The sequence below is a fragment of the Aquila chrysaetos genome, chromosome 9 (genome assembly GCF_900496995.4).
Source record: "Aquila chrysaetos chrysaetos chromosome 9, bAquChr1.4, whole genome shotgun sequence".
Lineage (NCBI taxonomy): Eukaryota > Metazoa > Chordata > Aves > Accipitriformes > Accipitridae > Aquila > Aquila chrysaetos.
The window spans coordinates 26,127,000-26,150,320 of record NC_044012.1 but is presented as its reverse complement, the minus strand read 5'-3'; the positions used below and the strand labels follow the sequence as shown (position 1 = coordinate 26,150,320).

Here is a 23,321-nt window from a genome sequence, read left to right as displayed (position 1 = left end):
GGCAGTAGATATTAACTCCACTGCAGCAGAGGCTCTGTGAACCAAGGCATGGGCTGCAGTGTGTGTCTCTGGCTGCTGATCTCTCTTGGCCGTGTTTGGGGTATGTATATTTTCCTCTCCGTGCAATACTTGGGTTGGATTGTTTGGGGATTTTTGTCAGATATTAAGACCTTTAGAAATCATGAGCTGTGTGCCAGGCAGATGGGCAGATTGAGTATAAATATGCATATAAAAGATAAATGGCTTGCAACTCCAAGCTGGATGTGTGGTGCATCCCTAATATGCTCCTACTAGTCAGGCTGAGGGAGGAGAGAATGAAAGATGATGAACAAAGATGGTGATGGACAAAGTGTAGCTGCAATAGTGAAGCACTCTACTGTGTGTTTTAATGGGGTATTAATAGCACTGAGCAAATAATTTAGTACCAGTTGTGAATTGAGATACTTGAGATGAAGGTCCTTGGTGGATTGTCTCACTCTGCGATACCAGGTGCCTCAGATCAAGAGGTGCCAGTGGGCTGGGAGACGGTACCCAAGCAATAAAATGTGTATAAGCCAAGTGGAAAGGGACTGGCAGCGGGGCAATGGTTGTTTTCTGGGTGCCCAAAGAGCTCTGGCTGGCTGTGGATGGTGTCCTGGGGATGATGGTGTCCCAGACAAGTCAAAATTCCCCCCAGACCAGCTGGTCAGGAAGTGAGGACCACCCGGACCCACCAGGGCTCCTGAGTCCTCTCCTCCCAGCTCGTCAGCAGTTACGGGAGGATGTTGCAAAATTGGTTTCCGTGGTAGTGAGCCTGCGCAAAAGCACTCGGGTGAGTTGGGGCCCCTGAGCAGAGCAGAGCAAAGGGAGATGTGACTAATCCTGATGCTCTTCTTGGTCCCAGCGTGATGTCTGTTCCCCTTCCCTGGGGATGCTGTGTGTCCTTGCAGCCCCGTCAGCCCTCTGCCACTGCATCTGTGTAATTATGGGGTATCAAACGAAGGGCTTGGCCAGAAAACCAGTAACCTTGGCAGAGCTGGGGCTTCTCCTCAGCTCTGCTGGCTCACTGTTACTAGAATACCTGCTTTTAAAATCCCCCCGGGGTTTTCTGCCTAGCCAGCACGCTGAAAGTCCCATGAACCCAATACCTGATGCGAGGGCTGCTCTGGACCTAGTGCTGTGCTGGGGTGGATTGCTTACCTTCCTCCATTTGGGCTTCAGTACAGATGGTTTCAGACCTCTTTACATCCCTCCTCCTGCAGTCTTGCTTCAGATGAGTCGTCTTCCCCGCAAAGGAGATGCTTCTCTCTGGGGTAGAGGGTTTTTCTAATGTGATGTAAAAAGGGCTTTTCCATTTGGTAATTAATGAGGAGCCTAACTGCTGTGTGTCAAAAACACATGTTTCTGAGAAAATACACCATCCGTCTGCATGCTGGGCTTTACAATAAATGTATCAGCAAAAAATGTATGAGGTACTAGGTCAGACAGACTGTGGGGCTTCTGGGGGATGACGACCATGTCCACATGGCTGCTTCAATGCTGGGGAGATGCAGTCCACAGGGACAGCTCAGAAACTACTGTGTTTCATGCCATGGAAGGGCCAAAAAGAAGTAATGCCACTCACTTGGGATGGCGGCAGGGAGTGTTTGCTCTGTAGTTTTTACTGGAACCATATGTGCCGCAGGAGAGGCAGATACTGGGCTTACCTGGGCCTTTCTAGACCTGTTCTTCTGGGGTAGCTCCTCGTCTTTTCTTTTCTGCTCTGGGGCAAAGCCTTGCCCCAATGGAAAGAAGTCGATAGGAAATGTGGAGGTGACACGGTGGGGTCCCTTCCATGTTCAGGGTGGCTGGCAGCAATGGTGAGCTGGCACTTCTCCCCACGCTGTTTCCTATGCAAACAAACTTGTTTGCTCAGGGGTGTGGGTAATCACTGCCTTGCAGCAAAAGACAGGAAAGGGTTTGGGGGAGAAGATCCTCCTGCATGCCTTCCAGGAAATCCGGGTGATTCAGATGCTTCAGGACACGTGGGAGATGCTTGCACTCTTCTTAAGAGCACTTTTCTGTGGCCACCAAGAAATGCACCTGGGACCACCTCGACCAGAAGGACAACCTGGGATTTACACCTGAGCCCACCTCCAAATTCTTGCAATTTCTACAAGAAAAGTCCCGCTGAAGGTTTCTGGCACTGAGGTGCTTGAGGGAGGTGGGTGCCATGACATGCACCCAACTGCAGGCTTTGGCCAAGAACCACTGAGCATCGCTTCCCTCTGGACTGCCCTGGTGTCACTGGGACTTCTCCAGGCTGGTCCCACCACAGCCAGCACCCTTCTCCCAGGACCAGCATCCCCACCAGACTGGGACCACAAGCGCCTTCCCCTGCTTGAGGCAGCCCCACTCCATGGGGTGATGTTTCACTGTTCTGGCTGGCTGCTGTTGTGCCAACAGAAAGTCCAGAGCCTTAAACCAGGATTCGGCCATCGTGCACAGCGGTGCCTGATGCAGGAGAATGCTGAGGCTGATGCAGATAAAGACTCTCGCCTTGCTCCAGGAGAGGAGCAGAGGAAGGCAATGCTTCCCCTCCGGCTCCTGAGCCAAGCCCTCAACCCACATCCTTCAGGGTCAAAGATGTGGGGCCAAGGGCTGGGGGTCGCTCCTTTGGTTCTGGGGATGGTCCTGTGAGGTGGGCATGGGGCAGAGCTCGTACTGAGCCCTGATTTACAGCGCAACTCATGTTCCCACCTGCTGGCAATCACTGGTGCAGGATGTGCTGGATAATCCAGAGCTTGAAAATGTGGTTCAATAATCTGTTCAATTTTTGACCCATTTGTCTCACGCAACCCAAGCTGTCCCCAATCTGTGGATTACCAGGGTGGGTCCAAAGCCATCGCTGGCTACCGCAGCTCTGCGGGCATCCGCCCTCCTCCAGCAGAGCCGGGATGGGGGGCGGGGGGCGGGGGATGTGGTTGTTCTGAGCCGTCCTGTGCCTCCCTGCCTGTCTCAGCCGTTCTCTCTGGTCTCCTGCCAGGCATGGGCCGTGGGGCGAGGGAGACTGTGCTGGGCACCTTGGGGAAGGCGACAATGTTGCGGATCCCCCCTGAACTCCAGGAGCTCACCCTGCGCTTTGGGGCAGCCGTCTGGAAGCGGGACACAGAGGACCCACAGAGGAAGCTTGTCCTGCTCAAGTACTCAGATGGCAACTACACCAACTACATGCAGGGACGAACTCGCTTCCACAAGTTGGACTTCTCCCTGGAGATCCTGAACACCAAGCGGCAGGACAGGCAGCTCTATGAATACATAGTCAGCAAGGGGCCGGAGGAGAAAGTCTGGCAGATACAGCTGGAGGTGTATGGTGAGACATGCTGCTTTGGGAGGACAGTGCTGGGTGCTCCCAGCCTCTCGTGGTGCTGGGAGCAGGTTTGGGAGGTGGGTGGTGGTCAAGGAGGTGTGGGAGATGCCCACCCTGATGTCAAGGTGCTGCAGTGAGTCTTTCAGCCCCATCTGGGTACCCTCAGGAGCCTTTGGGTACGTACAGACCATGTCCCTCCCTAATGCTGTTTGCAGTGGTTCTGGGGCCAGACCGGTTCCTCTCCATCTCCCAGGGATTTAGGAGAGGCCAGCAGGATTTCCCAGGCAGGGGCCAAGGCAACATTTGCATCCTTTCCCAGACACAAACTTTTACCCCTTCCCTCCCTCCCTCTCTCCAGAGCCGGTGTCTGATCCCAGCATCCAGATCCTCAGCTGGGTGCTGGCCAATGGCAGCTGCACTGTCACCCTCAACTGCACGGCGGAGCAAGGGGACAAAGTCTCCTACAGCTGGGGCAGCTGGGACACAAGCACCTTGGGGCTCTGCTCCCGCAATGGCAGCCTCCTGCACCTCTCCTACCCCCTGCAGAACACAAGCATCCCCTGCACCTGCACGGCCAGCAACCCAGTCAGCAGCCGGGTTGTTGCCTTCAACTTCTCCGAGTGCAGCTATGAGCAAGGGGGTAAGTAAGTCCCCAGTTGCTGATGTGGCTCTTTCCAGCCTCCTAGTCCTGCTCTTGCTTTGCAGGGGACTTCTTTTGCATGCTGCTTTAGGCAGCCTCAAAGGAGCCTTTTGCAAGAAAAGTGGCTGCCGTGTCACCTGCCCAGGGTTGCTGAGTCTTCCTGTAAATGCCGGTCGCAGAGCTGCAGGTCCCACCTGCCTCCCCGGTCAGCCAGGCCACTGCACTCGCTGTGCCCCAGTGCTCGAGGCTCATTTTAAATGCATGAGACTCATACGCCGGGTGATGTGGGGAGGATAAAAACCTCGGTGACAACTTCCCCTTCAGAGGCTCTCGGGGCAAAAGTCACGCTCTGTCTCACTGGGATTTTCTAGCACTCCCTTGTGACATGGGGGACTTTTGCCGGGGCTGGGAAGCATGGTGGCTGCCCCTTTCCCTGGGGACCCAGAGGTGAAGTCACACCTCTGCTGGGGCTCTCTCAGTGACCTGTGCTGAGAAAACATCCCCATGGGAAAAAAGGTCAGGACTTTTGCTTAGGAAAAGGAGGTGCTGAAATGAGATGCTCCAGGAGGGTTTCGGGCTTGTTTCTCAACCCGCCTTGCCCCATAACCCCTTACACTGTGGGACACCCCTGCATGGTGTCACCGTTAGTGATCCAGGAGCGGGGCCACTCTGGGTGCCTCCCGGCAGTGGGAGCCCAGCTGGCAGCTGGAGCTGCAGAGCTCCGTCCCAGGGCCCTCTTTCTCACACACCTGCAATGCAAGGGCATTATACAAAGGGGCTGCCTCCCCGCAGGCCTCCGTAAAGCCACCAGCGATGTTTTGAGGGCTTTGTCTGGCCCTCAGCAGTTTTTTTGCTGACTTTTGCTGTCTGGAGGTGATTAAAGAGAGCTTTGCTCAAGAGAAGCACTTCCTGCCCCTTGTTTCCTGTTCTACCGAAATCATCAGCCCAAAATTAGGTGGTGAGATGAAGAAAGATTTTAGCAGCCTGTTCTGCTCAGCTCTAGGTGACCCTGGGCCCCAGGGCCAGTGGCTGACCCCCTCCTCTCTCTGCCCCCCATACCAGGCAGTGCCGAGCTGAGGACAGAGCATCTCGTGCTGATGGTGGCGGTGCCCATCGCTGCAGTGATGGTCATCACTGGGGTGTTTGTGGCTGCCTATTTGGCCATGCCAATCGGTGAGTGCCACAAGGGAGGGGTGCTGGGGCAGTTGGTGGTCCATGAGTGGGGTGAGCCTTGTGGGGGGACAGAAGCTGCCCGCAGCCAGCCCTAGTGAATGGACCAAGGGGCTGATTCCTGCGGGCACCTTGTTTACCGAGTACCCTGGCCCTTGGGATGAGTGAAACCTGTTTCTCTTGAAGCACAGAGTAAAAGGCAGGAAGGAAATGAGCTTAAAAAAAAGAAAAAAAAGAAAAAAGAAAAAAAAGAAAAAAGAAAAAAAAAAGAAATGAACCTGCACATGATATCCAACACTCTACCCAGATGATGGGCTTCTAAGCTCATGTTGCACAGTCTCAAGGGGATTTGAATGATCCCAGCCCAAATTAGAGAGCGCCTTATCTCTATGAGTGCCTCATCCGGGCCGTGCTCCCCCTTCCCATTCCCTGTGTAATGACAGATTTGCAAAGCTGACCTGTGGCAGCCAGAAATCCTCCGACTGCGGCCGGGTGGCTACAGCGATATGGATGCAGCCGGGTCCAGCCAGCGGGCATCATGCTGGGGATGAATCCAGCATGGGCTCACCCTTGCTGTGCCTTGGAGCACAGGAGCAGGATGTGGCTTGCAAAGCGCTGGGGTCCCCCCCAGTCCTGCTCCCCTTGCATCTTGGTGACTTGCTTATCCCCCCGCAGCCAGCCAGGAGCAGGAGCAGGAGCACTTGCCACTCGCCGAGGACAATGCAGTGCACACCATCTACTCCCAAGTGCAGCGGGTGGAGGTGAGCCATGACCAGCATGACCCCAGCCGGCCTCAGCACCTGGGTGGAAAAATGCTCCATTAGTGATGGAAATGCTCCTTTAGTAATAGGACCCCGAATGCTGCAGCCGGTGGGGAGCGCGGGCATGACCCTGCCAGGGTTTCTTGGGTGGGGGTCTTGGACAGCGGCAGCTTGGCTTTGGGCAGCAGCAGCACCCAAAGCTCTGGGTCATTGCTGGGTGCCTCCTAGCTGGTCTGCGGCACCCTCTGATGGGCTTTGACCACTGGGTGTCAACACAGCCCTGTGGCTGGCAAGGGAGAAAGTGAAATTGCGAGCGGGGTGGGGGGGACACTGGGGTGGCCACGGGCTCCCTGGACTCACCCATCCCTGCCATTCCAGGAGTCAGCCCAGTCACCATTAATTTAGGAATTGCTGGGAATAAGGTTGGGTGCTGCAACTTCCCCAGCCCCCAGCAGCCCAGGGTGGCTTTGGGGCCAGACTGTGTGGTTTTCCCCCCTCCCTGAGTCCTGCTCAGCGCAAACTGAGGAGGAAACAGTGGGTCCATGTAGGGTGGAGGGAGGGAAGGGCCCCTGTGGCAAGCTGCCTACCGCTGCTCATCCTTCACTCTCCAAACAGAAGCAGAAAGGGGTCCCTGCCGCCGAGCACCCCTCCTGCACCACCATCTACGCTGCAGCCACTGGCCTGCCTCCGGACACAGTCCCAGCCCCCGGCAGAGCCCCACGACCCCCACACAGCCGCCCGGCAGAGCCGTCTGCCCCACAGGGCTACCCATCCCTCTCGCAGGTAAGGGTGGCTGCCCCCCACCAGGTCCTCACCCTGGCTGGGCATCACCATGGGGCAACCCACAGCCTCCCCTCCTCAGCTCAGGCACCTTGCTGACCCCTTTGCTTCCCTGATCCTTGCTGCAGAGCCCCGACAAGGAGCCTATGACAGTTTACGCCAGCGTGATGATGCCCATGGCCTGAGCCTCTCCAGGCAGTGGGCAGCAGCCGAGCCCAGCCTCCGCCTCTGCTCGCTGGGCACTGACATCCACGTTCCCGACTGGAGGATACTCCGCTCGTCCCTAGGGAATCGGGGCAAAACCCTCTGGCACACACTGACCCCCCACTGCAGCCAAGCTGGGGCTGCAATGGTGGCCGCGGAGGTGAAGGACGGTGGAGCAAAGAGCAGGGTTGAAGACAGGCAAGAAATCTCCCCAGGCTGTGGCTAAGGGTGGCCGGCAAGATGCTAAAGCACCGGGAGGGGGTCGAGGGGCTCTGGATACAACCCTGCAGCTGGGCATAAGCGAGGGAGAGAGAATCGGTGCCTCAGAGGGGAAGGGTCAGCCTTGTTAGCACAGTGAGGCAGCACTGGGAAGCGTGGCCAGAGCAGGTTTGCATCCCAATCTCATCCCGGCCCCATGGGTTTTCACCCTATGGCCTCATCCTGTGGCCCCTGGCTTCACTAGAGGGAGCCCCCAGCTCCTGGCAGCTAGTGACACTGGTGATGTGCAGGGATGTGGGTTCAATGGCAGCGGAGAAAAAAATCAGAAACGAGTTTTGTTTTTTGACCTCTGCTCAGCAACTGGTTACAAAATGCCTGGGTTTTGGTCCAAGCACTGAAGAAAGTTTTGCAGTCCCCTTGGGGCTGAGCCCTGCCCGGTGCCTGCCCAGCCCCAGCTGCCTCCTGCACTGGGGACACCGGCAGCCCATGCCCGTGCTTGGGGAAGCAGCTGCGTCCCACTGCACTTTTCCATCCCCATCCTTTTCCACTGATGACTACGGGAACAGGCGAGGATCTTCCAAGTGGACTATTTAAAGCTGAATTTCTGGCTGAGAGGGGGAGGCAGCCCCTGCCTGTGCCTTGGCCACCCCCTGCCTGCAGCAGCTCCTGACCTCCCTACAGAAATATCTGGTGTGGGGATGCTGGAGATGGCCTGGATGAGGGACCAAGGCTGTAAAATCTTTCCAACTCCCCGCTGAGTCCGAGCTATTTTATAATCCAAACATAACTCAGCTCGTACAGTAGGTCTGATCTTGTGTGCCGCTGCTAAGGGAAAGGAAAATAAATTTATAGTAAAGTGTTTTGGAAAGGTTTGCTGGAGGAGTGTGTCAGATGCTGCATCAGGCTTTAGGGGGAAGAGAAATCAGCATTTTTGCACCTCCCTAGCTTCCTTTTTTCATTGCAACAGAAAACCAGCTGAGCGGCTTCCTTGGAAAAGTCCACCCGCAAAGCAACCGCTTCCCCAAGGAGCTTGGGGGGGTCCAGGAGAGGGCAAGGTCACGCTTGCCCTTCTGCCTCTAAAATGGTGCAAAAGCCCCAAATTCTGTGCCTGGCACTTGCGCAGGATGGAGCCCAGCACTACCTGTGTTGGTCCTTGCAGAATAATGGGGAAGGTGCCTGACCCTGCAACGCACAGCCCAGGCATGTGTGCACTCATTGCAGCCCACCCCATGGCTCCAAGGGGTCATCAGATGCTCAATATGGGGAAAAGTTCAAATAAAACCGCTAATATTGCCATTGCAGAGGAGCACTGAGACACAATGCCACAGACACCCCCCCCCCCCCAGCTCCCAGGTGGTGGTTGGAGGTGGCAAAGGGGGGTTATGGGGTAGCTCATCCCTCAGAGCGTCTCTTTGTGCCTCTCATCTCAGCCTCCCTGCCAGGGTGTTGTGAAACACAAGCTGCTTTTAGGAGTTCAGGATCTTCCAAGTGGACTATTTAAAGCTGAATTTCTGGCTGAGAGGGGGAGGCAGCCCCTGCCACAGTACTGAAGGGCAACAGCAGCCCCCACTTCCTCGCTGGGTAGAGGAACCAGGGATATTTTAAAGCCTGACATCCCCCAGCTTGTCCAGCACGCTTCCCCCACCTGAATTTCAGTATGACACCGGTGTCATGCTACTTCCCAGAATAATCTGAATTAGGGAAGTGGCTGGTTTCCCTGCAGTTGTCATTCAGCTGTCCTGTCTAGGGGGGATGGAGTTTGAGGGGATGGGAGAGTTTGGATCTCAGCATCCCTTATGAAGGATGCCCTTGGTGATATTGGTCCATGGGCACCAGTGTGCTCCTGGGCACTGACCTGCGATGGTCTCCACGACACCCCTCTCTTAGAGCTGGTTCCCATAGAAGAGCTGGGACACTTGTCACACATGGCCATGATGATTCTCTTTGTCCCAGCTGCCACACTCATCTTTCCTTCAAAATGGAGTTTTTCAGCTCAAGTTTTTATTATGCATGTGGGATTTTCCTTCTTGTCATACCCCTTCTGGTACCAGACAGGGTATGTCTGTCACGTCACTGCAATGATGACACTGCCTGATGTCACTGGTGATCAGCCACTGGAGCGGAAGCTGTGTGGGTGCAGGCGCATACGTCTTCCTCTTGCTATCATGCATGATCTGTAGTAGATGCTGTGTGCGGTGAGCCGCTCTCCGTGTGCCGTGAGGCAATGGACGTGTTTTGGTGCCTGCTGCTCGCCCTCCTCCTCCTCCACCAAGCAAGTAAGTACAAGGTGCTCATTTTCCCTTAGTGGTGGAAGGGAAGGAGCCCACAGGGGGCTTGGGGTGGTTTTAGGGACTCCTGGGAGAGCAGGGACAGGGCTGGCATGTGTGGGACCAGCGGTGCAAAGTGCAGGTGCAGCTCTGCGGTGATGGAGTTTGTCCCAAGGATGTTGGGCAAACCAGGGTGAAAGACGCCCAGCGCAACCCGGTGCTGGCCTCTTGCTCTCGTGTGGTCCCCTTCTGCTAATGAGGGAATGCATCAGGTCTCAGCTCCAGCCCAGCCTCTGTCCAGCTGCTGCCAGATGTGCACCAGCCACCAAGTTTACCGATCTGCTCCTTGTTCAGGGTCTGTCCCCACCGTGTCATCTCTGAGTTTTCTATGTTCCTGTGGTTTCATTGTGGGGTATTTAGGACTGTTTGGAACAGGAGACACTTTCTGCCTTTTTTCAGGCAAGAGGGAAATGGGCAGACGCTGGCTCTGCCCCGGCCCCCTCCCTGCAGTCTCAAGGAGGGTTTTACCACCGGATGAGTCCTCATCTGCTGTTTTAGCTGAATTTCCTTCTGCAAGTTTATCCTCCCCGACCAGCTCTTCCTTCCATGTGGTCAAGAGATGCCTGCTCTCAATGTTCTGGAGGCATCCCCATGGGGTTAGGCAGTGGTGAGCAGAAATGCAGAGCCCTGGGGAGAGGTGACAACCTCGGGGTCTGGCTGCCTGGCTAAGCCAGGATCAGTTCCCTTTCCAGGAGCTGGGGAGAAAACTTTTGTCCCCAGTCCAGACTGGGCAGCACTGATTTTTAAAATGGGAAGTAGACAAAATAAGGGAAAAGTCGTCTTCCTCAGAAGAGGGAAGAAGCAGCTGCACATTTGGGGAAGAGGTTATCTGTTTTCTTGCCTGCCGATGTAGGTGAGCTTTGCCTTTTGGACCGGTGATGAAAGGGAACCAGCCTGACCTTTCTGAGCCATTGCAAACTCCCTCTTGCACTTTCATTTTGCACCTCAAGGGTCTGTCCCTTGCACCCCCTTTGCACGTGGGAAGAAGCGTGGGTGTCCAGTAGCTGCAGGGGAAGCTGGTGCTGCTCACTTCACAAGCTCTTCGGGTATGCGAAAGCACAGGTCCTCCTCAGCCCAGAGCCTCAGAGGCAATTAGTTTATTTAAAATAAAAAGGAATCCCCTAATTCCTGCAATCACCCCGCAATGGAGTGGTTCCTCAGTGCTCTCCATATCCAGTGTCAGTGATCCAGCATGCATCCTTGTCCCCAGGGATGCCCCAGAGAGTTTGGGTAAGCCAGCAATGCGTGCCTGCACCGCAGAAAACCAATTATGTCCTGGGGTGCATAGAGATAAGTGTGGCCGGCAGGTTGAGGGAGGAGATTCTGCCCCTCTGCTCCGCTCTGGTGAGACCCCACCTGCAGTACTGCGTCCAGCTCTGGGATCCTCAGCGCAGGAAAGGCACGGACCTGTTGGATTGGGTCCAGAGGAGGCCCACAAAAATGATCCAAGGGCTGGAACACCTCTGCTATGGAGAGAGGCTGAGAGAGCTGGGAGAAGAGAAGGCTCCAGGGAGACCTCACTGCGGCCTTTCAATACTTATAAGAAAGGTGGGGACAGACTTTTTAGTAGGGCCTGTAGCGATAGGACAAGGGGTGATGGTTTTAAACTAAAAGAGGGGAGATTCAGACCAGATGTCAGGAAGAAATGTTTTATGCTGCGGGTGGTGAGGCACTGGCCCAGGGTACGCAGAGAAGTGGTCGATGCCCCATCACTGGAGACATTCGAGGTCGGGTTGGACGGGGCTCTGAGCAACCCAATCGAGTGGGAGATGTCCCTGCTCATGGTGGGTGGGTCAGACTAGGTGACCTTTAAAGGTGCCTTCCAACCCAAACCATTCTATGACTTTACCCGCAGCTGAACAGAGGTACTGTGTGCGCGATAGCACAGGGGGCTCTGGCCCCTATAGATCAGCCTGTCCATGGCATCATGCTGTGTGATTGCAGCAGGGTGAGGCTCTTCTTTTCGGCTGAAGCTCTTCTTTTTGGCCAAGGACCCTTCCCCAAGCCCTCCTGCCTTCTCCACCAGCCAGCCCCCAAGCTTGCTGTGCATCCTCTCCCTGGGCACACCGACTCCAGCCCGGCTTCTCTCTCCAGCATGCACCAGCGATGGGGCAGAGCTGACTGGGGCCGTGGGCAGGTCTGTCACCTTCCACCTCAAGAACCTGGGTAGAAAAGCCACAGCCTGGAGCTTTCACAACGATGTCATAGTGACCGTGAAATTCGGCAATCCTCCTGAAGCCACGTTTTTTGACGACAACTACAAGCCACGCTTGGCCTTCCCCAAGAACGGCAGTGCGCTCACCATCTCCCAGCTGAGGATGGATGATGCTGGTACCTACACCGCAAAGACCTCGGGGGTAAAAGCCACCTTCACCCTACATGTGTACAGTAAGTGCCTTTTAGTGTTGACTTTTTTTTTTTTTTAATGCTTTGTACTAAATGGGGGGATTGGGGATTTCCTGACAGCCCCCCTCTTCCCACAGGGGAGCTGACAATGCCGACGGTGACCTGTGTGGCGCAGAACTGCTCAGCTGGTGGCTGCATCTACACCCTGCACTGCACCACGTTGGGCTCCGGCTCTGGCAACATCTCCTACAACTGGAGCACTGGGGGCTTGTCATGGCAGGAGGGGCCCACAGTGCTGGTGGAGGAGTCACCCCTGGACAAGCCACTCATCCCGCTCACGTGCACGGCACAAAACCCTGTCAGCAGCCGCAATATCACCGTCATCTCGCCTTCTGCCCTCTGTGCAGGTAACAGCCATGGAAATACGCATGGGTGGGTGGCAGGGATGGGCCATATCCTGCTCCTGGTGGCTCCAGCTTTCCCCTGAGCTGTGCCTTGGTGTGCAAAGTGAGAAACGCAGACCCCTGGCAGAGGCATTTACTTCTCTCCCTGTTCTTTCCCCTCGCCGTGTTGCTTGTGCCACCAGAAAACACAAGCCACCCTCCCACCACTGGTGAGATGCCAAACTGCGTGTCCGTGTCTGGCCTCGCTCCTAAATGTCTGAGTGTGCCCAAGCTAGCTAACAGCATCCGGCCGCGCCGGACCCCCACGCCTGGGGAGGGGAGAGATGGGGAGCCTGAGGCCAGCACAGTCCATCTTCTCCCAAAACAGCTCACGGGGGGATATTCAGGCTTTCTGGGCTGTGCCCTTAGCATCCATGTGCTTTGTCACCTGGGGAATTTGGGGAGAGGGGGGTGTCCCCCAAAAAGTCCTGGCTTGGGATGGGAACATTAAATCAGTTCATGCAACGGAGAGGCAGAGCCAAGGGTGGGCTGGAGGTGGGAGTGTGACTCTGTGTGCAGCTGCTGCCCCCAGCCCACGTGGGGTTCCTCCCCTCAAAAAGCCACCTGTGAAGTCCCTGGAGGGCAAAGGGGCACCAGCAGGGGCAGCCGTGGCCATGGAGGGGCTGGGGCGGGAGTCTCCCAGCTGCTGCTCTGTTTGCAAAGCCACTTGTCCTCATGCAGCGTGTCACCTCTTTTCTGTCTTGTACCACGTCATTGTGAAATAAGGGTCCCTGTGAAGCAGGGAAGGGCTCAGTGGGGTGTTGAAGCGGAGACGTGCCTATATTTCCCCCCTCTCTGATGCCAGAAAGAGACAGATTTATTTTGGGGATGTTGTTACTGGACCTTCTTCTCTTTCAAGGCACCTACTCCAGCAGGCAGGCTGGAATCATGGCTGCATTGGTGATTGGAGCCGGAGTGCTTTTAGCAGTGGTTATCTTTGTAATCTACTGTAAATCCAAAGGTGAGCTGCTTCCCCTGTGGGTAACCATGCCTGCAGACCTGGCAAGCAGGAGATAGGACCTGAGAGGGGAGGATACAGCCAACCCCAGTGCCCAGGCATCCAGGGGGGGCTGCAACAGCCAGATCTGAAGATGCTGCATGGGGTTTGCTTGTGTTGCCGCTGCTGATGGGAGCCCTGTGTTGCTTCTCCCCCAGGCTGGAGGATCTTCCATTTGCCCACAGCCGAGGCTATGAACACAGGTAGGACTTTGGGGCTCCCCCAGGCACTTCCCTCCTTCCCCTTTTTCCTGGTGGGAATAGCCTAGTCGCATTTAAGATCAGGAGGGAAATCATCCACCACTGTGGCTTGGTAACACAGCATACCCCAGCTCGCAGGACCCTGATACCTCCCTATGCCCCCACCCTGCACCCACAAAGGCGAGTGAAAGGGGATGATCCCAGGTGATATCGCGGTGGCTAAAGCTGTGCTCTCCCCCAGTCTCTTGCTGGAAAACTTCCTGCCAGCCCACCAAGAAGGAGCTGGGAGCACAGCCGTGAGATCACCAAAGCAAGAAGGATTTTTGGGAAAAGCTGGCAAGAGACAACTGGGGGTCAGAGACAAGCAATGAGGTGTCGTGTGCCCCATGACCAGAAACAACTCCCCTGCAGCACTACATGCAACTCAAGCAACCACTGCCTGCAATTGCTGCCTGCAATTGCTGCCTGAAATTGCTGCCTTAAACAGCCATTGCCTGGTTTCCCACAACGGCGGCTGCAGGGACTGAAGCATGCCCTTCATGTTGCTTTGGGATCAGCTCTGCTAGACTCAGGGGTTCAGGATATAAGTCCAGCCAAGAGACCTGGTGGAAGAAGAGACCACTGGACCAGTTCTCATCTCCTCTCCCTGACATTCAGGGCTGTTTTGTGACGGGACGTGCTGTGCCCATCACTGCTACTTCTGAGCCAATGCCCAGCAAAGATCTTGCTGACTTTTTTCTTTTTTTATGTGTGTGTTTTGTTGTTTCTGTAAGCTGAAATAAAGCTGACACGAATGGGGGAGTTCCTGCCTTGTATTTTGCATTTGAATGTGCCCAAGCGGGACATTGGGGTGCACCCAGCACCAGGACCACGGGCTCCTCCCAACCCATAATTTGGATCCAGCTCATTCCTCGGGAACCATGGGCAAAACCTCTCCCCGAAGCGCTCCTCTCTGCATGGGCTGAAGCCTGCATGGCTGTTCCTCTGCGGGGCTGGCAGCAGCGCTTCAAATGGGAGGCACTGACATTTTGAACCAAAACAGGGATTATGAAGGATTTAAATCCTCTCTCCCCACCTCTGTTTGATGAGCCAAAGAACAAGACGACACTAACAATTGCTTCAATGGTGGCAACATATGAAGGAGAGACAAATGCATATCACCCTCCAAAAGCAGCCTGGGATCTTGTATTTAAATAAAAAAGCACTGATTTTCACTGGCAAGTCCCTTCAACTGCTGTCCTTTGAACCGGAAGAAAGCTCCCTGCTCCTGCAGCGGCCAGGGCAGGAGGGTCAGTGGGATGAGAAGCGATGCTCACCTCCACCCAGACCCACAGCAAACACCTCCATCAGCTCCAAGGGGCTGCTGGGTGCTGCAGCTCCTGCATGGCTAAGCTTTTGCCTGAGCCTGGCACACTTTAAGCTGAGATTCCCTCCAGCCCTCAGCGAGGAGCATCCCAGCAACATCATGGGTCAAGCAGGAAGATCCATTACAGCCCCTTCCCAGCTGCAGCAACCCATTCCCTCGGTGACCTTCCACTTTTTTCTCCTTGCAGAGGCCGGAGCAGAGTACATGACTGTGTACGCCCAAGTCGGCCCTTCACAGCAGGTGAGTCCATGCAGGCTCATTGCTGTCCTCCCAGTGTGTGGCTGGACCGGGCTGCGCAGCTGGGGGGTCCCTGCACAGGACAGGGACGGCCTGGGGGCCACGTGGTGGGGATGGGATGGAAGGACAGTAGCTGGACAACCCCTGGCTTTGTCTGTTAGTTCCTCCTGGGAACCTGAAGGGGGACATGTCAGTGCTGGGGCTGGCCCAAGAGCAGCCAGGATGGCCACAGCCACCTGCCTGCACTTCCCAGTGCATGACCAGGGCCTCTGTCTCACCCAGGCTTTGAAATCCCTTTGCCAGCTCCGAACTCTGGAAACACTTTTTAAAACCTTTTCCCCAGGTGCACCTGCAGAATTTCTCTAAGGCACAGAAAGATGATCCAAAGAAGATGCCGAATGCCAGCGTGGAGACCTCCAAAACCATCTATTTCACCATCCAGGCTCATGGCCATCTCCCCTGCAGGGGTTCCAGTGCTGAGCAAGGAGATGGGCAAGACCCCAGGGTGAGAGATGTGCTCCCTGGAGCAAGGGGCACAGACAGATGGGTCTTCACTGGGCTTTCTCAGGGTCTAGAGCTCCAAGCCAACCCTGTGGGTCCCCTCTCTCTCACCAATGGAGGAATCAGCTCCCACGAGGCCAAGCAAAGCTTTTGTCTCTTCACAGTTGCAGACGGATGATGAGAAGATGGGCAACGGTATGGTGGGGTGCCAGGAGCAGGATGAGAAAAGTGTCTACTCGTCGGTCAGCTAGACAGACCCTGTGATGCAGCCCCGACACAGCTCCCTCCGGTGCACCCATAAGCCTGCTCTGAGCATGGTGCTCCTCTCTGCCCAGCCCTGGCCCATGGGGCTGCAGCATCCTCCCCTTCCCTCCCCATCACTGCTGCCTCCGATTTGCCTGTCGGCAAGCGGTCCCCAGCCATCGATGTGAGGATGCAAGTGCCGCGTAAGTGCAGGCTCATCTGGCACAGGAGCTCTGCCCATGTTTTGGCATCCGCGTGGGGTTTGGGCTTCTTTTTCTGCCCTCTCTGACGAGACCAAGGAACATGGACCAAAACTGGGGCTGCAAGTCCAGTCGTCCCAGTGCAAGGACATGAACTGATGCTCCTGGGATTTGTCCTGCAGCACCTGGCAGTTCAGAGCCTCAGGACAAGAGGACAGGAAGATTTGAGGAGCCTCTTAAAGCCCTTTTTTTTTTTTGCTATACTTTTAAACTTGGCAAATACTTTGGCTGCTTCCTTTGGTTGCTAAACCAAGAGAAAGCAAAAATAACACTTGGTAGAAAGCTGAATATAGAAACACGTGTGCCTTTGCCACGGCAAACACATCCAGGCTGCTGCAGTTTCGGTGCCGGCTGTTTCCCCAGTGCCTGCCGGGGACCTTCCAAACCTTGCAGCACCCCAGCACCATGCTCAGCATCACTTTATGCTGCCAGCGAGCTGCTTTAAGTCCCCTGAGATGCTGCAGGGCTGTGCCGAGGTCCAGGAGCACGAGGTGGTCTGGGCCTGGGCGAAAACAGGACAAGGAACGTGGCTGATGCTGTTCTGCTCCATTCCTTTGACGTGTTTGTATATGAGGTTTTTATTCTTGGATGAAATATTTTTATGTGAAGTGTTGTGTCTGTGGAGTTAGGCAGCTTCCCAGCAGAGCTTTAGGGAGGAGAGCAGCTCTCCAAGCCCTGAGTGATGCAGGGATGCTGCATGGCGTGGTAGCGGCTGCATCCCACCAGAATGCATGTCCTGCAGCAGGGTCTGAGTGGGTTCACCCTGAGCTGGGACTTAAGGGGAACTGGGTGCCCAGTGAGCAGGGCACAGGGCATGTCCCCACCCTTCCTGCTCCCCAAGCCCACCCAGAACCAGCAACTGCGTGAAACGCGCACATTGGCACCAATTTTCCAGTGCTGCCGGACAGACAGATGCTGCCCGCGCTGGGAAGCCTCTTCCCGTGCGTGCTGCTCCCCCCTGCTCTTTGTCTTGTCTGTGCTGATAGTAAATTATTCAGGGATGAAACCGGAGATTTCTTTGAAGTGCCTGGCACAGGAGAGCCTTCTAGGAGCTGCTGGAATAAAAATGCAAGACACATCTGAGCTCAATTTCTGTCTGCATATTATTTTGGGTGAAAACAGTCCATTATTGACGAGCCTGTGGAGTAATTTGTTTGTTCTCTGCATTTTCACAGTATATGACAGGCTTGTTTTTGAGTTCTTCAAATCCATGCCGATCAATTAAAAAATATATACCTCAGTGGGTCATGCATTTTACCAAGGGATTCATCTGTGTGGCACCAAATCTGTCCTTGTAACTCCTATCCCCAGCCTGGACAGGGCTTAAAACAGCAGTGATGGTACCAGGGACTGGCCTGAAGGGAGCCAGGGCAGCGCTGGAGCATCACCACCTTCGCCCATGCCGACAGCTGACGGGGCTCTATCCCTTAACCCTGGGCACAGCCCCAGAAATGACCCCCCAGCATGGTTTCTGGCCATTAATCACCCTATTTCAGTGCCAACACCTTTGAGCTCACAGGAAGCTGTTGGTTGGGCAGAAAGGGGAAGGAAGACATTGCAAGAGAGGGAGCGGCAGTGGAAGGCTTGGTGGGGCAGAGGAGGATGGAGCCAAGAGGCATCAGGACGGGGTGGCTCTGCATCGCAGTGCTCTGTTGTGGAGCTGGTGAGTGGGACTGGGGTGGCAGAGTGGGGTCTGGGGGCTCCCCCCTGTCTCTGGGGCTGGAGGGAGGAGGAGGAGGAAGAAGAGGTGGTGTGAAGGCAGCGGGCCCCAATGCCTTCCCAGGGGACCTTCTGCAGCAGGGCAGGACGCTTGCCTGGCTGTTTCACAGGGGTAAGGCTCAGGTTGACTGCTTTATTGCTTGGCTTGGGTCTGGCTTGTGTGCAGGGGAAGGGCTGGGGTTTCCTGGGCTGTGCCAGTGCCGGGCTGTGCCACAAACCTACACCCTGGGTTTCCTCACACCTGCCCAGCCCTTTGCTGGCCAAGCAGCAGGGATGCTCTCTGACCATCCAGCCCCTTTCACGTCCGGGACCGTAGCGGCCATGGGCTGGTTTGCTTGGGGAGCCTGTTTTGCCACCGCAGAGCACCCATCCATGCTGGCACCGCTACCAATTGCCCAACTTCCGGCAGCTCCATGGGGGCTGTGTCAACGTGATGCTGCTCGGCAGCATGTGGCCGTGCATGACTTCCAACAAGCCTTCGGCTTGGTCTCTCCAGCATTCACCACGGCACAGCCGCCATTTAGCACCTTCTTTGTTAGCGGGGGTTTGTCTTGGTGGAGCCGTGCAGCAGAACCGTGTGAACCCGGCTGCTCGCCGCCCTGGCAGGATGTGGGACGGCAGCACCCGCTGCTTTGCTGGCATCCGCTCGCCCGCTCAGGCGATGGCCCCCCAGCCCCACACCTCTGTCCCAAGTCACCTGAGGCCAGAGGGATGTGGGTTAGCTGTTTCTTGCTCCTGCCTTGCCTTTTCCTAAGCTACAGTGCTGCAGTGCAGGCTGAGCTGCCGGTGCAGGACCATGGTGGGGCCGGTGCAGCTCCCAGCTCTGCAGCTGCGTTCCTGATCCTTGGGGGCAGTTCTGGTTTGGGGAGCCATTAACGTGAATTAATGACACTTGTTCCCAGCTCTCATCCTCAAAAAAGAGGAGCCAGGGCATCAAAGCACCACGCAGAGTGATGACGTCCTGGAGCACATGGGAGAACCCACCACAACCGCTGAGGATGTGGACAAGCTGACAAGGTGGCCAACGGCTACCCCAATGCCTCCTTGGACCACAGACACCATCACCACATCCATGCCGACAAGAGCAGGTGCCGTGGGGAACAAAACCCGTGAGTCCCACAGAGAAAGGAAGAGATGTGACTTGGGGATGTGCCACCACCCTTGGAGGGTCCTGCACCCCCCCAGAAACCCCCCAGTGCCTGGCACCACCCCCAGCCACCTTTGCGGGCAGCATGCCCACATCTCCTCTCTCTTCCTGTAGAAAATACATCGGCTGTTCCCATCAGGTACTGGTCCCCGGCCATTTTTGTAGTGGTTGCTCTGCTCGTGCTCTTCTTCACATACCGGCGGACCAAGGGGGAAGGTGAGCTCCCCCACCGGGGTGCCAGCATCTCCCCCCTTCCCTCAGTTGCATGCTGGGTTAGCAGGAAAGGGTGACAGACATCTTGCAGCCCACATCCTCAAAGCATTGAGAAGTGCTGCAAAAAGTCAGTTATTCTGGTACAGCTCGGTGAGGGGGGGGTCTGGCTTCGTGCTGGGGTGGGGGGCAGGATCAGGCCCTTGCACCAGCCAGAAACCCCTTTGGCCACAGCTTAGCCCTATGGTGAGTGTTCCCCCTTGCTCAGATCTGGCTTTAAAAGTCCAGAAGTTTAACCCATAATTCCCTTTTCTGCTCAATTTTGCATCTCTCCGTGCCAGCTCTGCCATCTCTCCCCACAGCTTCTCCTTCCCTGCTTTAACACAAACTTGAAGCTCAAGGTTTTTTTTCCTCCTGGAAATCAAAACCTAAAGCTCACCAGCTCATCCCCCACTGCTGCCCTCTTCCCAGGAGGGTCTTGCTCAGCTTTTTGCAAAGCCCATTTGGCCTCACTGTTGTAATGCCTGTGTCTGCCCTGGCCCGCAGGGACCCAGGACCAAGCCACCCCCGCTAGCGACTCTTCAGGTAAGACGTGGTCAGCCTGAGCCCCGTGAGGCTGGGGCATCTCGTTATACCATCGCTGACCTGGTCTCAGTGCCGTGATTCACATCCCAGCTCTTGCATTGCAGATTTGGGAGCCCTGGACCATCTCCCTATCCAGGACACCACCCCGATAATCCCTACTTCCCAGGTGAGCCCAGCTGATGGGGATTTTCTTGCCAGCAACACGTGAGCTGTGAGGGCTGAGAGCTGTTTTCCAGCCACTGCATGGCTTTGGGCAAGCCCAAGCCCGTGCATCAGTTTCCCCATCCACCGCAACCGACGTGGTGAAGCTCCTCAAGCAGCCACTGCCTCTCTTGCAGGAGGAGAAGAAGGGGCCAGAGAAACCCCCAGAGCACACTGAAACCACCTTCTGCGAGCCGGATCCCCCACCGTCCCAACCACTGCCACCCCAGGTATTTCATCCCAATGCACTGAACCCCAGTGCCTGGCAGGGGGGTGTGCTGCTAGCTGAGTCCCAGCCCCTCCAGCCCATGCAGGTCCCTGGGGAGGGTTTGTAGCCCCCCCCAGCACCTGATTTTGCTTCTTCCCAGCCTGATACACCCACAGTCGCTGGTGGTCCCTGCTGCTCCGGGGAGCCTGGTGCTGTCTGAGGGCACCCACGGGATCCCAGTGGCTTCCAGACACCCCCAGGGACCACGAGACCACCCCCAAGGGGACTGAGCCAGGATGATGCTCCCGGCCAGAGGCCACGTGGCGACCGGGGTGCTACAAGCATCACGTGCCTCCTCAGCCCTTCCTACGGATACTCGAGCGTGTGCCCAAATCCTGGTGGGAATGGGGACCAGCGTGGGACAGGGAACTGCGTGGGATGTGGGCGTGTGTGTGCCGTTATTGCTGTGCCCGACGTGCAAGGACAGAGGCTCAGGGTGTCTGTGCTGGGCATGGCCAAGCCAATAAAGCAGGATTTCACCCCAAAACCCCTGAACTTTCTCTGCTGGGACAGGCAGCCCCCCCTGCCCAGCCCAGCCGTCACTTTTTCCCCCGTGTCTGGGAACGGATCAGAGGCGGCTGGCAGCCAGCTCACTCCGAGATGGCTGGGGGAAGGAGTTTCTTGTGCTGCCTCCGTTAGTCACGGAAAGGAAAAAAAACCACACAGGACTGAAATAACCCGCCCTCCCCACCCTGGGGCCAGCAGCTTGTCAGATGACTGTTGAACTCATCACAGGGCAAAGATAGGGCAGGAAATAATCACCCCAGGGAGCCCCAATGCCCCTGTGGGTAACACACCTTTGGAGAAGCAAGAATGTCCCCAGGAAAATGAAGAGCTGGGGGGGGGGTCCATGAGCCCCAGCACAGCCTGGCAGGGGGGCTAGCACCCCCTCCACCCCAGCTTGTGTCCCTTGTGCTGGAGACAGGGCTGCAGTTGCACTGCCTCAGTTTCCCCTTGCTCTGCTCCCCCCACCCACGGCAAACATCCTCCTGCAAGGAGCGGGGCACAGCGTGTGTGTGTGTGTGGGGGGCAGCCCAGGGCTCAGATGAGGGGAGAAAAGGTGTAAAAGCCAAAGGAAACGCTGATGCTGGGTCCCAGTGAATCAGTGGTGCCATTGCTGCATGAGGGACCCCCCACAAGCAGGGGTGCAGGGGCCCAGGGGTGGCTGGGGGGGGTGTGCAGGTGGGTGCTGGAGGGGGTGTGCAGGAGCCCAAACATCCGCCACCTCGATTGCCACAGTGAGGGGATTGCAGGCAGCAGCAGCCGCGGGGCAGGTGGAGGCTCTGCAGGCTGGGAGCAGCCCCTGCCCCGGGGAGCTGTGCATGGGGGGCACTTGTTCCCCCCAGCAAAGGGGTTGGGTCTTGCCCCCCCCTCCCTGCCCCGGGGAGGGTTTGGGCATTTCTCCCATCTGCACTGGGGGGAGGTAGAGCAGCAGCCCCTGCTCCCCTCTGCTCATCCGAAGCCCTTCACCCCCATAAACCCCAAATCCCTTGGTCCCCCAAACCCCTGGGCCCCCATAAATTCCAAGTCCTTGGCCTATAAACCCCAACCCCCTGACCTCACAGATCCCAAACCCTTGGCTCCATAAAGCCCAAATCCTTGGCCCTACAAACCCCAAATCCTCGGACCCCTCAAACTCTAAACCCTTGGCCCCACAAATCACGAAGCCTTGGCCCCATTAGACTCCAAGCTGTTTGTCCCATAAATTCCAAATCCTTGGCCCATAGACGCCAACCCCCTGACCTCACAGATCCCAAACCCTTGGCTCCGTAAAGCCCAAACTCTTGGCCCCAGAGACCCCAAATCCTTGGACCCCTCAAACTCTAAACCCTTGGACCCCATAAACCCCAAATCTTTGGCCCCTCAAACCCCACCCCCTTGGCCCTATAGACCCTAAATCCATGGCCCCCCACCAACCCCAAGCCCTTGTCCTGCACCGAGGATCCTCCAAGGGCAGGATGTGTTTCTCTCCGAGTGCTCCCTTGAGGCCACATCCTGCCACTGCAGCATCTCTGAGCTACCCAGACTGGGCAGGAGCAGAGCTGGGACCTAAAACTGCTGCCTCACCCCAAAGCACTGGGTGCAGGAAGATGAAGGAGAAAAAAAAAAAAAGTCAAAATGGGTTTATTTTATAAAAAAAAAAAAATTTGTACAATTTTAGTTGCTCTATGAAAAAAAAAAACCCAAAACAACCAACAAAACTTCCTACCACTGCCGTAATGCTTCGATCCACTGCAAACTGTAAAAACAAGCTTTTTATATATTAAAAAACAATTTTACATTTTACAATTTTCTACACGCATGCACAAGGTCTCGGCTCTGTGGAAAAAAAAAAAACCAAACCAAAACCAAAAACGAATGAAAAAGGGTTTATTCTTCTTAAACTCCCAAGTGGAAAACCCCCCCTCCCCGGTCGACCCCATCTGCTCGTACTCACTGAAGTCTCTTTTGCAGTAAAACACCCCAAAACAGGCTCCCAGCAGCAGCCACACTGATGGAGCTGGGAGGACCAGGGGGGTGAAACCCAGGTCCTTCAGCCTCAAGAAGCTGGAAGACGAGGGGAGCAGCAGGGAGGGGTTAGAATCTCCCCAAAAATGGCGATTTCCTGCAAATTGGGAAAGCCAGCCCCGAGCAGTGCGGTGCCTGGATGGGGACAGACCCCACGGAACCCCTCCAGCATCTTAATTTTGCTACTGGTACTTACTGGGGAAGCCTCCAGCCCCTCTGGGGTGGCACATGTGGCCAGCGTGCCATGGCCCAAGCGGCATCGTTGCCCCTGCCCTGAAATCACACCCCTTTTAGTGCTTAGGACAAAATAAACCAAAATCAAATCCAACCTCACGCCTCCCTGGGATGAAATTTGGCAGCTCCCATGACCAAACCAGCCACAACCCCCCCGCCGGGACCACACAAGCCCCCCGACCCGGCACAGCGTGGCCGGATGATAGGATCCGGGGGGGGGGGGGGGGGGGGGGGATAATCCATGAGGTATTTGCGACCTTAACAAAACCAAGGGAAGGCAAAAGGTTTTGCATCCCTGATGGCGAGCCAGCCCCAGCCCCTGCTTGTGGGACCACCATAGGCCACCTGCCACCATGGGATGTGAAGGACCTTCACTGAGCCACAAGCCTTCATCACCCTCATCAGGAACTCCTCGTTTCATTCACCC

General features: G+C 56.0%; 3 protein-coding genes across 8 annotated transcripts; all 3 read left to right on the top strand.

The window, feature by feature from the left end:
* Positions 1-25: 25 nt before the first annotated feature.
* On the top strand, positions 26-7,970 carry SLAMF1 (signaling lymphocytic activation molecule family member 1). Of its 2 annotated transcripts, none has more exons than XM_030026415.2 (7): positions 26-100; positions 3,005-3,331; positions 3,687-3,968; positions 5,031-5,141; positions 5,814-5,899; positions 6,515-6,682; positions 6,808-7,970. In XM_030026415.2, exons 1-7 carry the CDS (start codon positions 49-51, stop codon positions 6,862-6,864), a joined length of 1,083 nt encoding a protein of 360 aa, XP_029882275.1. In that variant the 5' UTR covers positions 26-48; the 3' UTR covers positions 6,865-7,970. The 2 variants fall into 2 exon arrangements, with proteins under 2 accessions (XP_029882275.1, XP_040981930.1); XM_041125996.1 differs by lacking the exon at positions 26-100 and adding an exon at positions 1,896-2,169.
* Positions 7,971-8,183: 213 nt separating this feature from the next.
* Positions 8,184-17,105, top strand: LOC115346400 (SLAM family member 5-like). Its single transcript, XM_030026413.2, has 8 exons — positions 8,184-9,378; positions 11,524-11,817; positions 11,913-12,182; positions 13,078-13,179; positions 13,374-13,418; positions 14,969-15,021; positions 15,362-15,523; positions 15,684-17,105. The coding sequence occupies exons 1-8, from the start codon at positions 9,327-9,329 to the stop codon at positions 15,768-15,770; spliced, it is 1,065 nt and encodes a 354-aa protein (XP_029882273.1). The 5' UTR covers positions 8,184-9,326; the 3' UTR covers positions 15,771-17,105.
* A 233-nt stretch (positions 17,106-17,338) lies between these two features.
* Positions 17,339-22,289, top strand: LOC115346002. Of its 5 annotated transcripts, none has more exons than XM_030025601.2 (7): positions 17,339-17,685; positions 18,644-18,850; positions 19,003-19,104; positions 19,645-19,683; positions 19,788-19,849; positions 20,025-20,114; positions 20,253-22,289. In XM_030025601.2, exons 1-7 carry the CDS (start codon positions 17,625-17,627, stop codon positions 20,310-20,312), a joined length of 621 nt encoding a protein of 206 aa, XP_029881461.1. In that variant the 5' UTR covers positions 17,339-17,624; the 3' UTR covers positions 20,313-22,289. The 5 variants fall into 5 exon arrangements, with proteins under 5 accessions (XP_029881461.1, XP_029881460.1, XP_029881459.1 ...); XM_030025600.2 differs by having other exon boundaries at positions 20,022-20,114; XM_030025599.2 differs by having other exon boundaries at positions 18,644-18,829; positions 20,022-22,289.
* Positions 22,290-23,321: the final 1,032 nt, after the last annotated feature.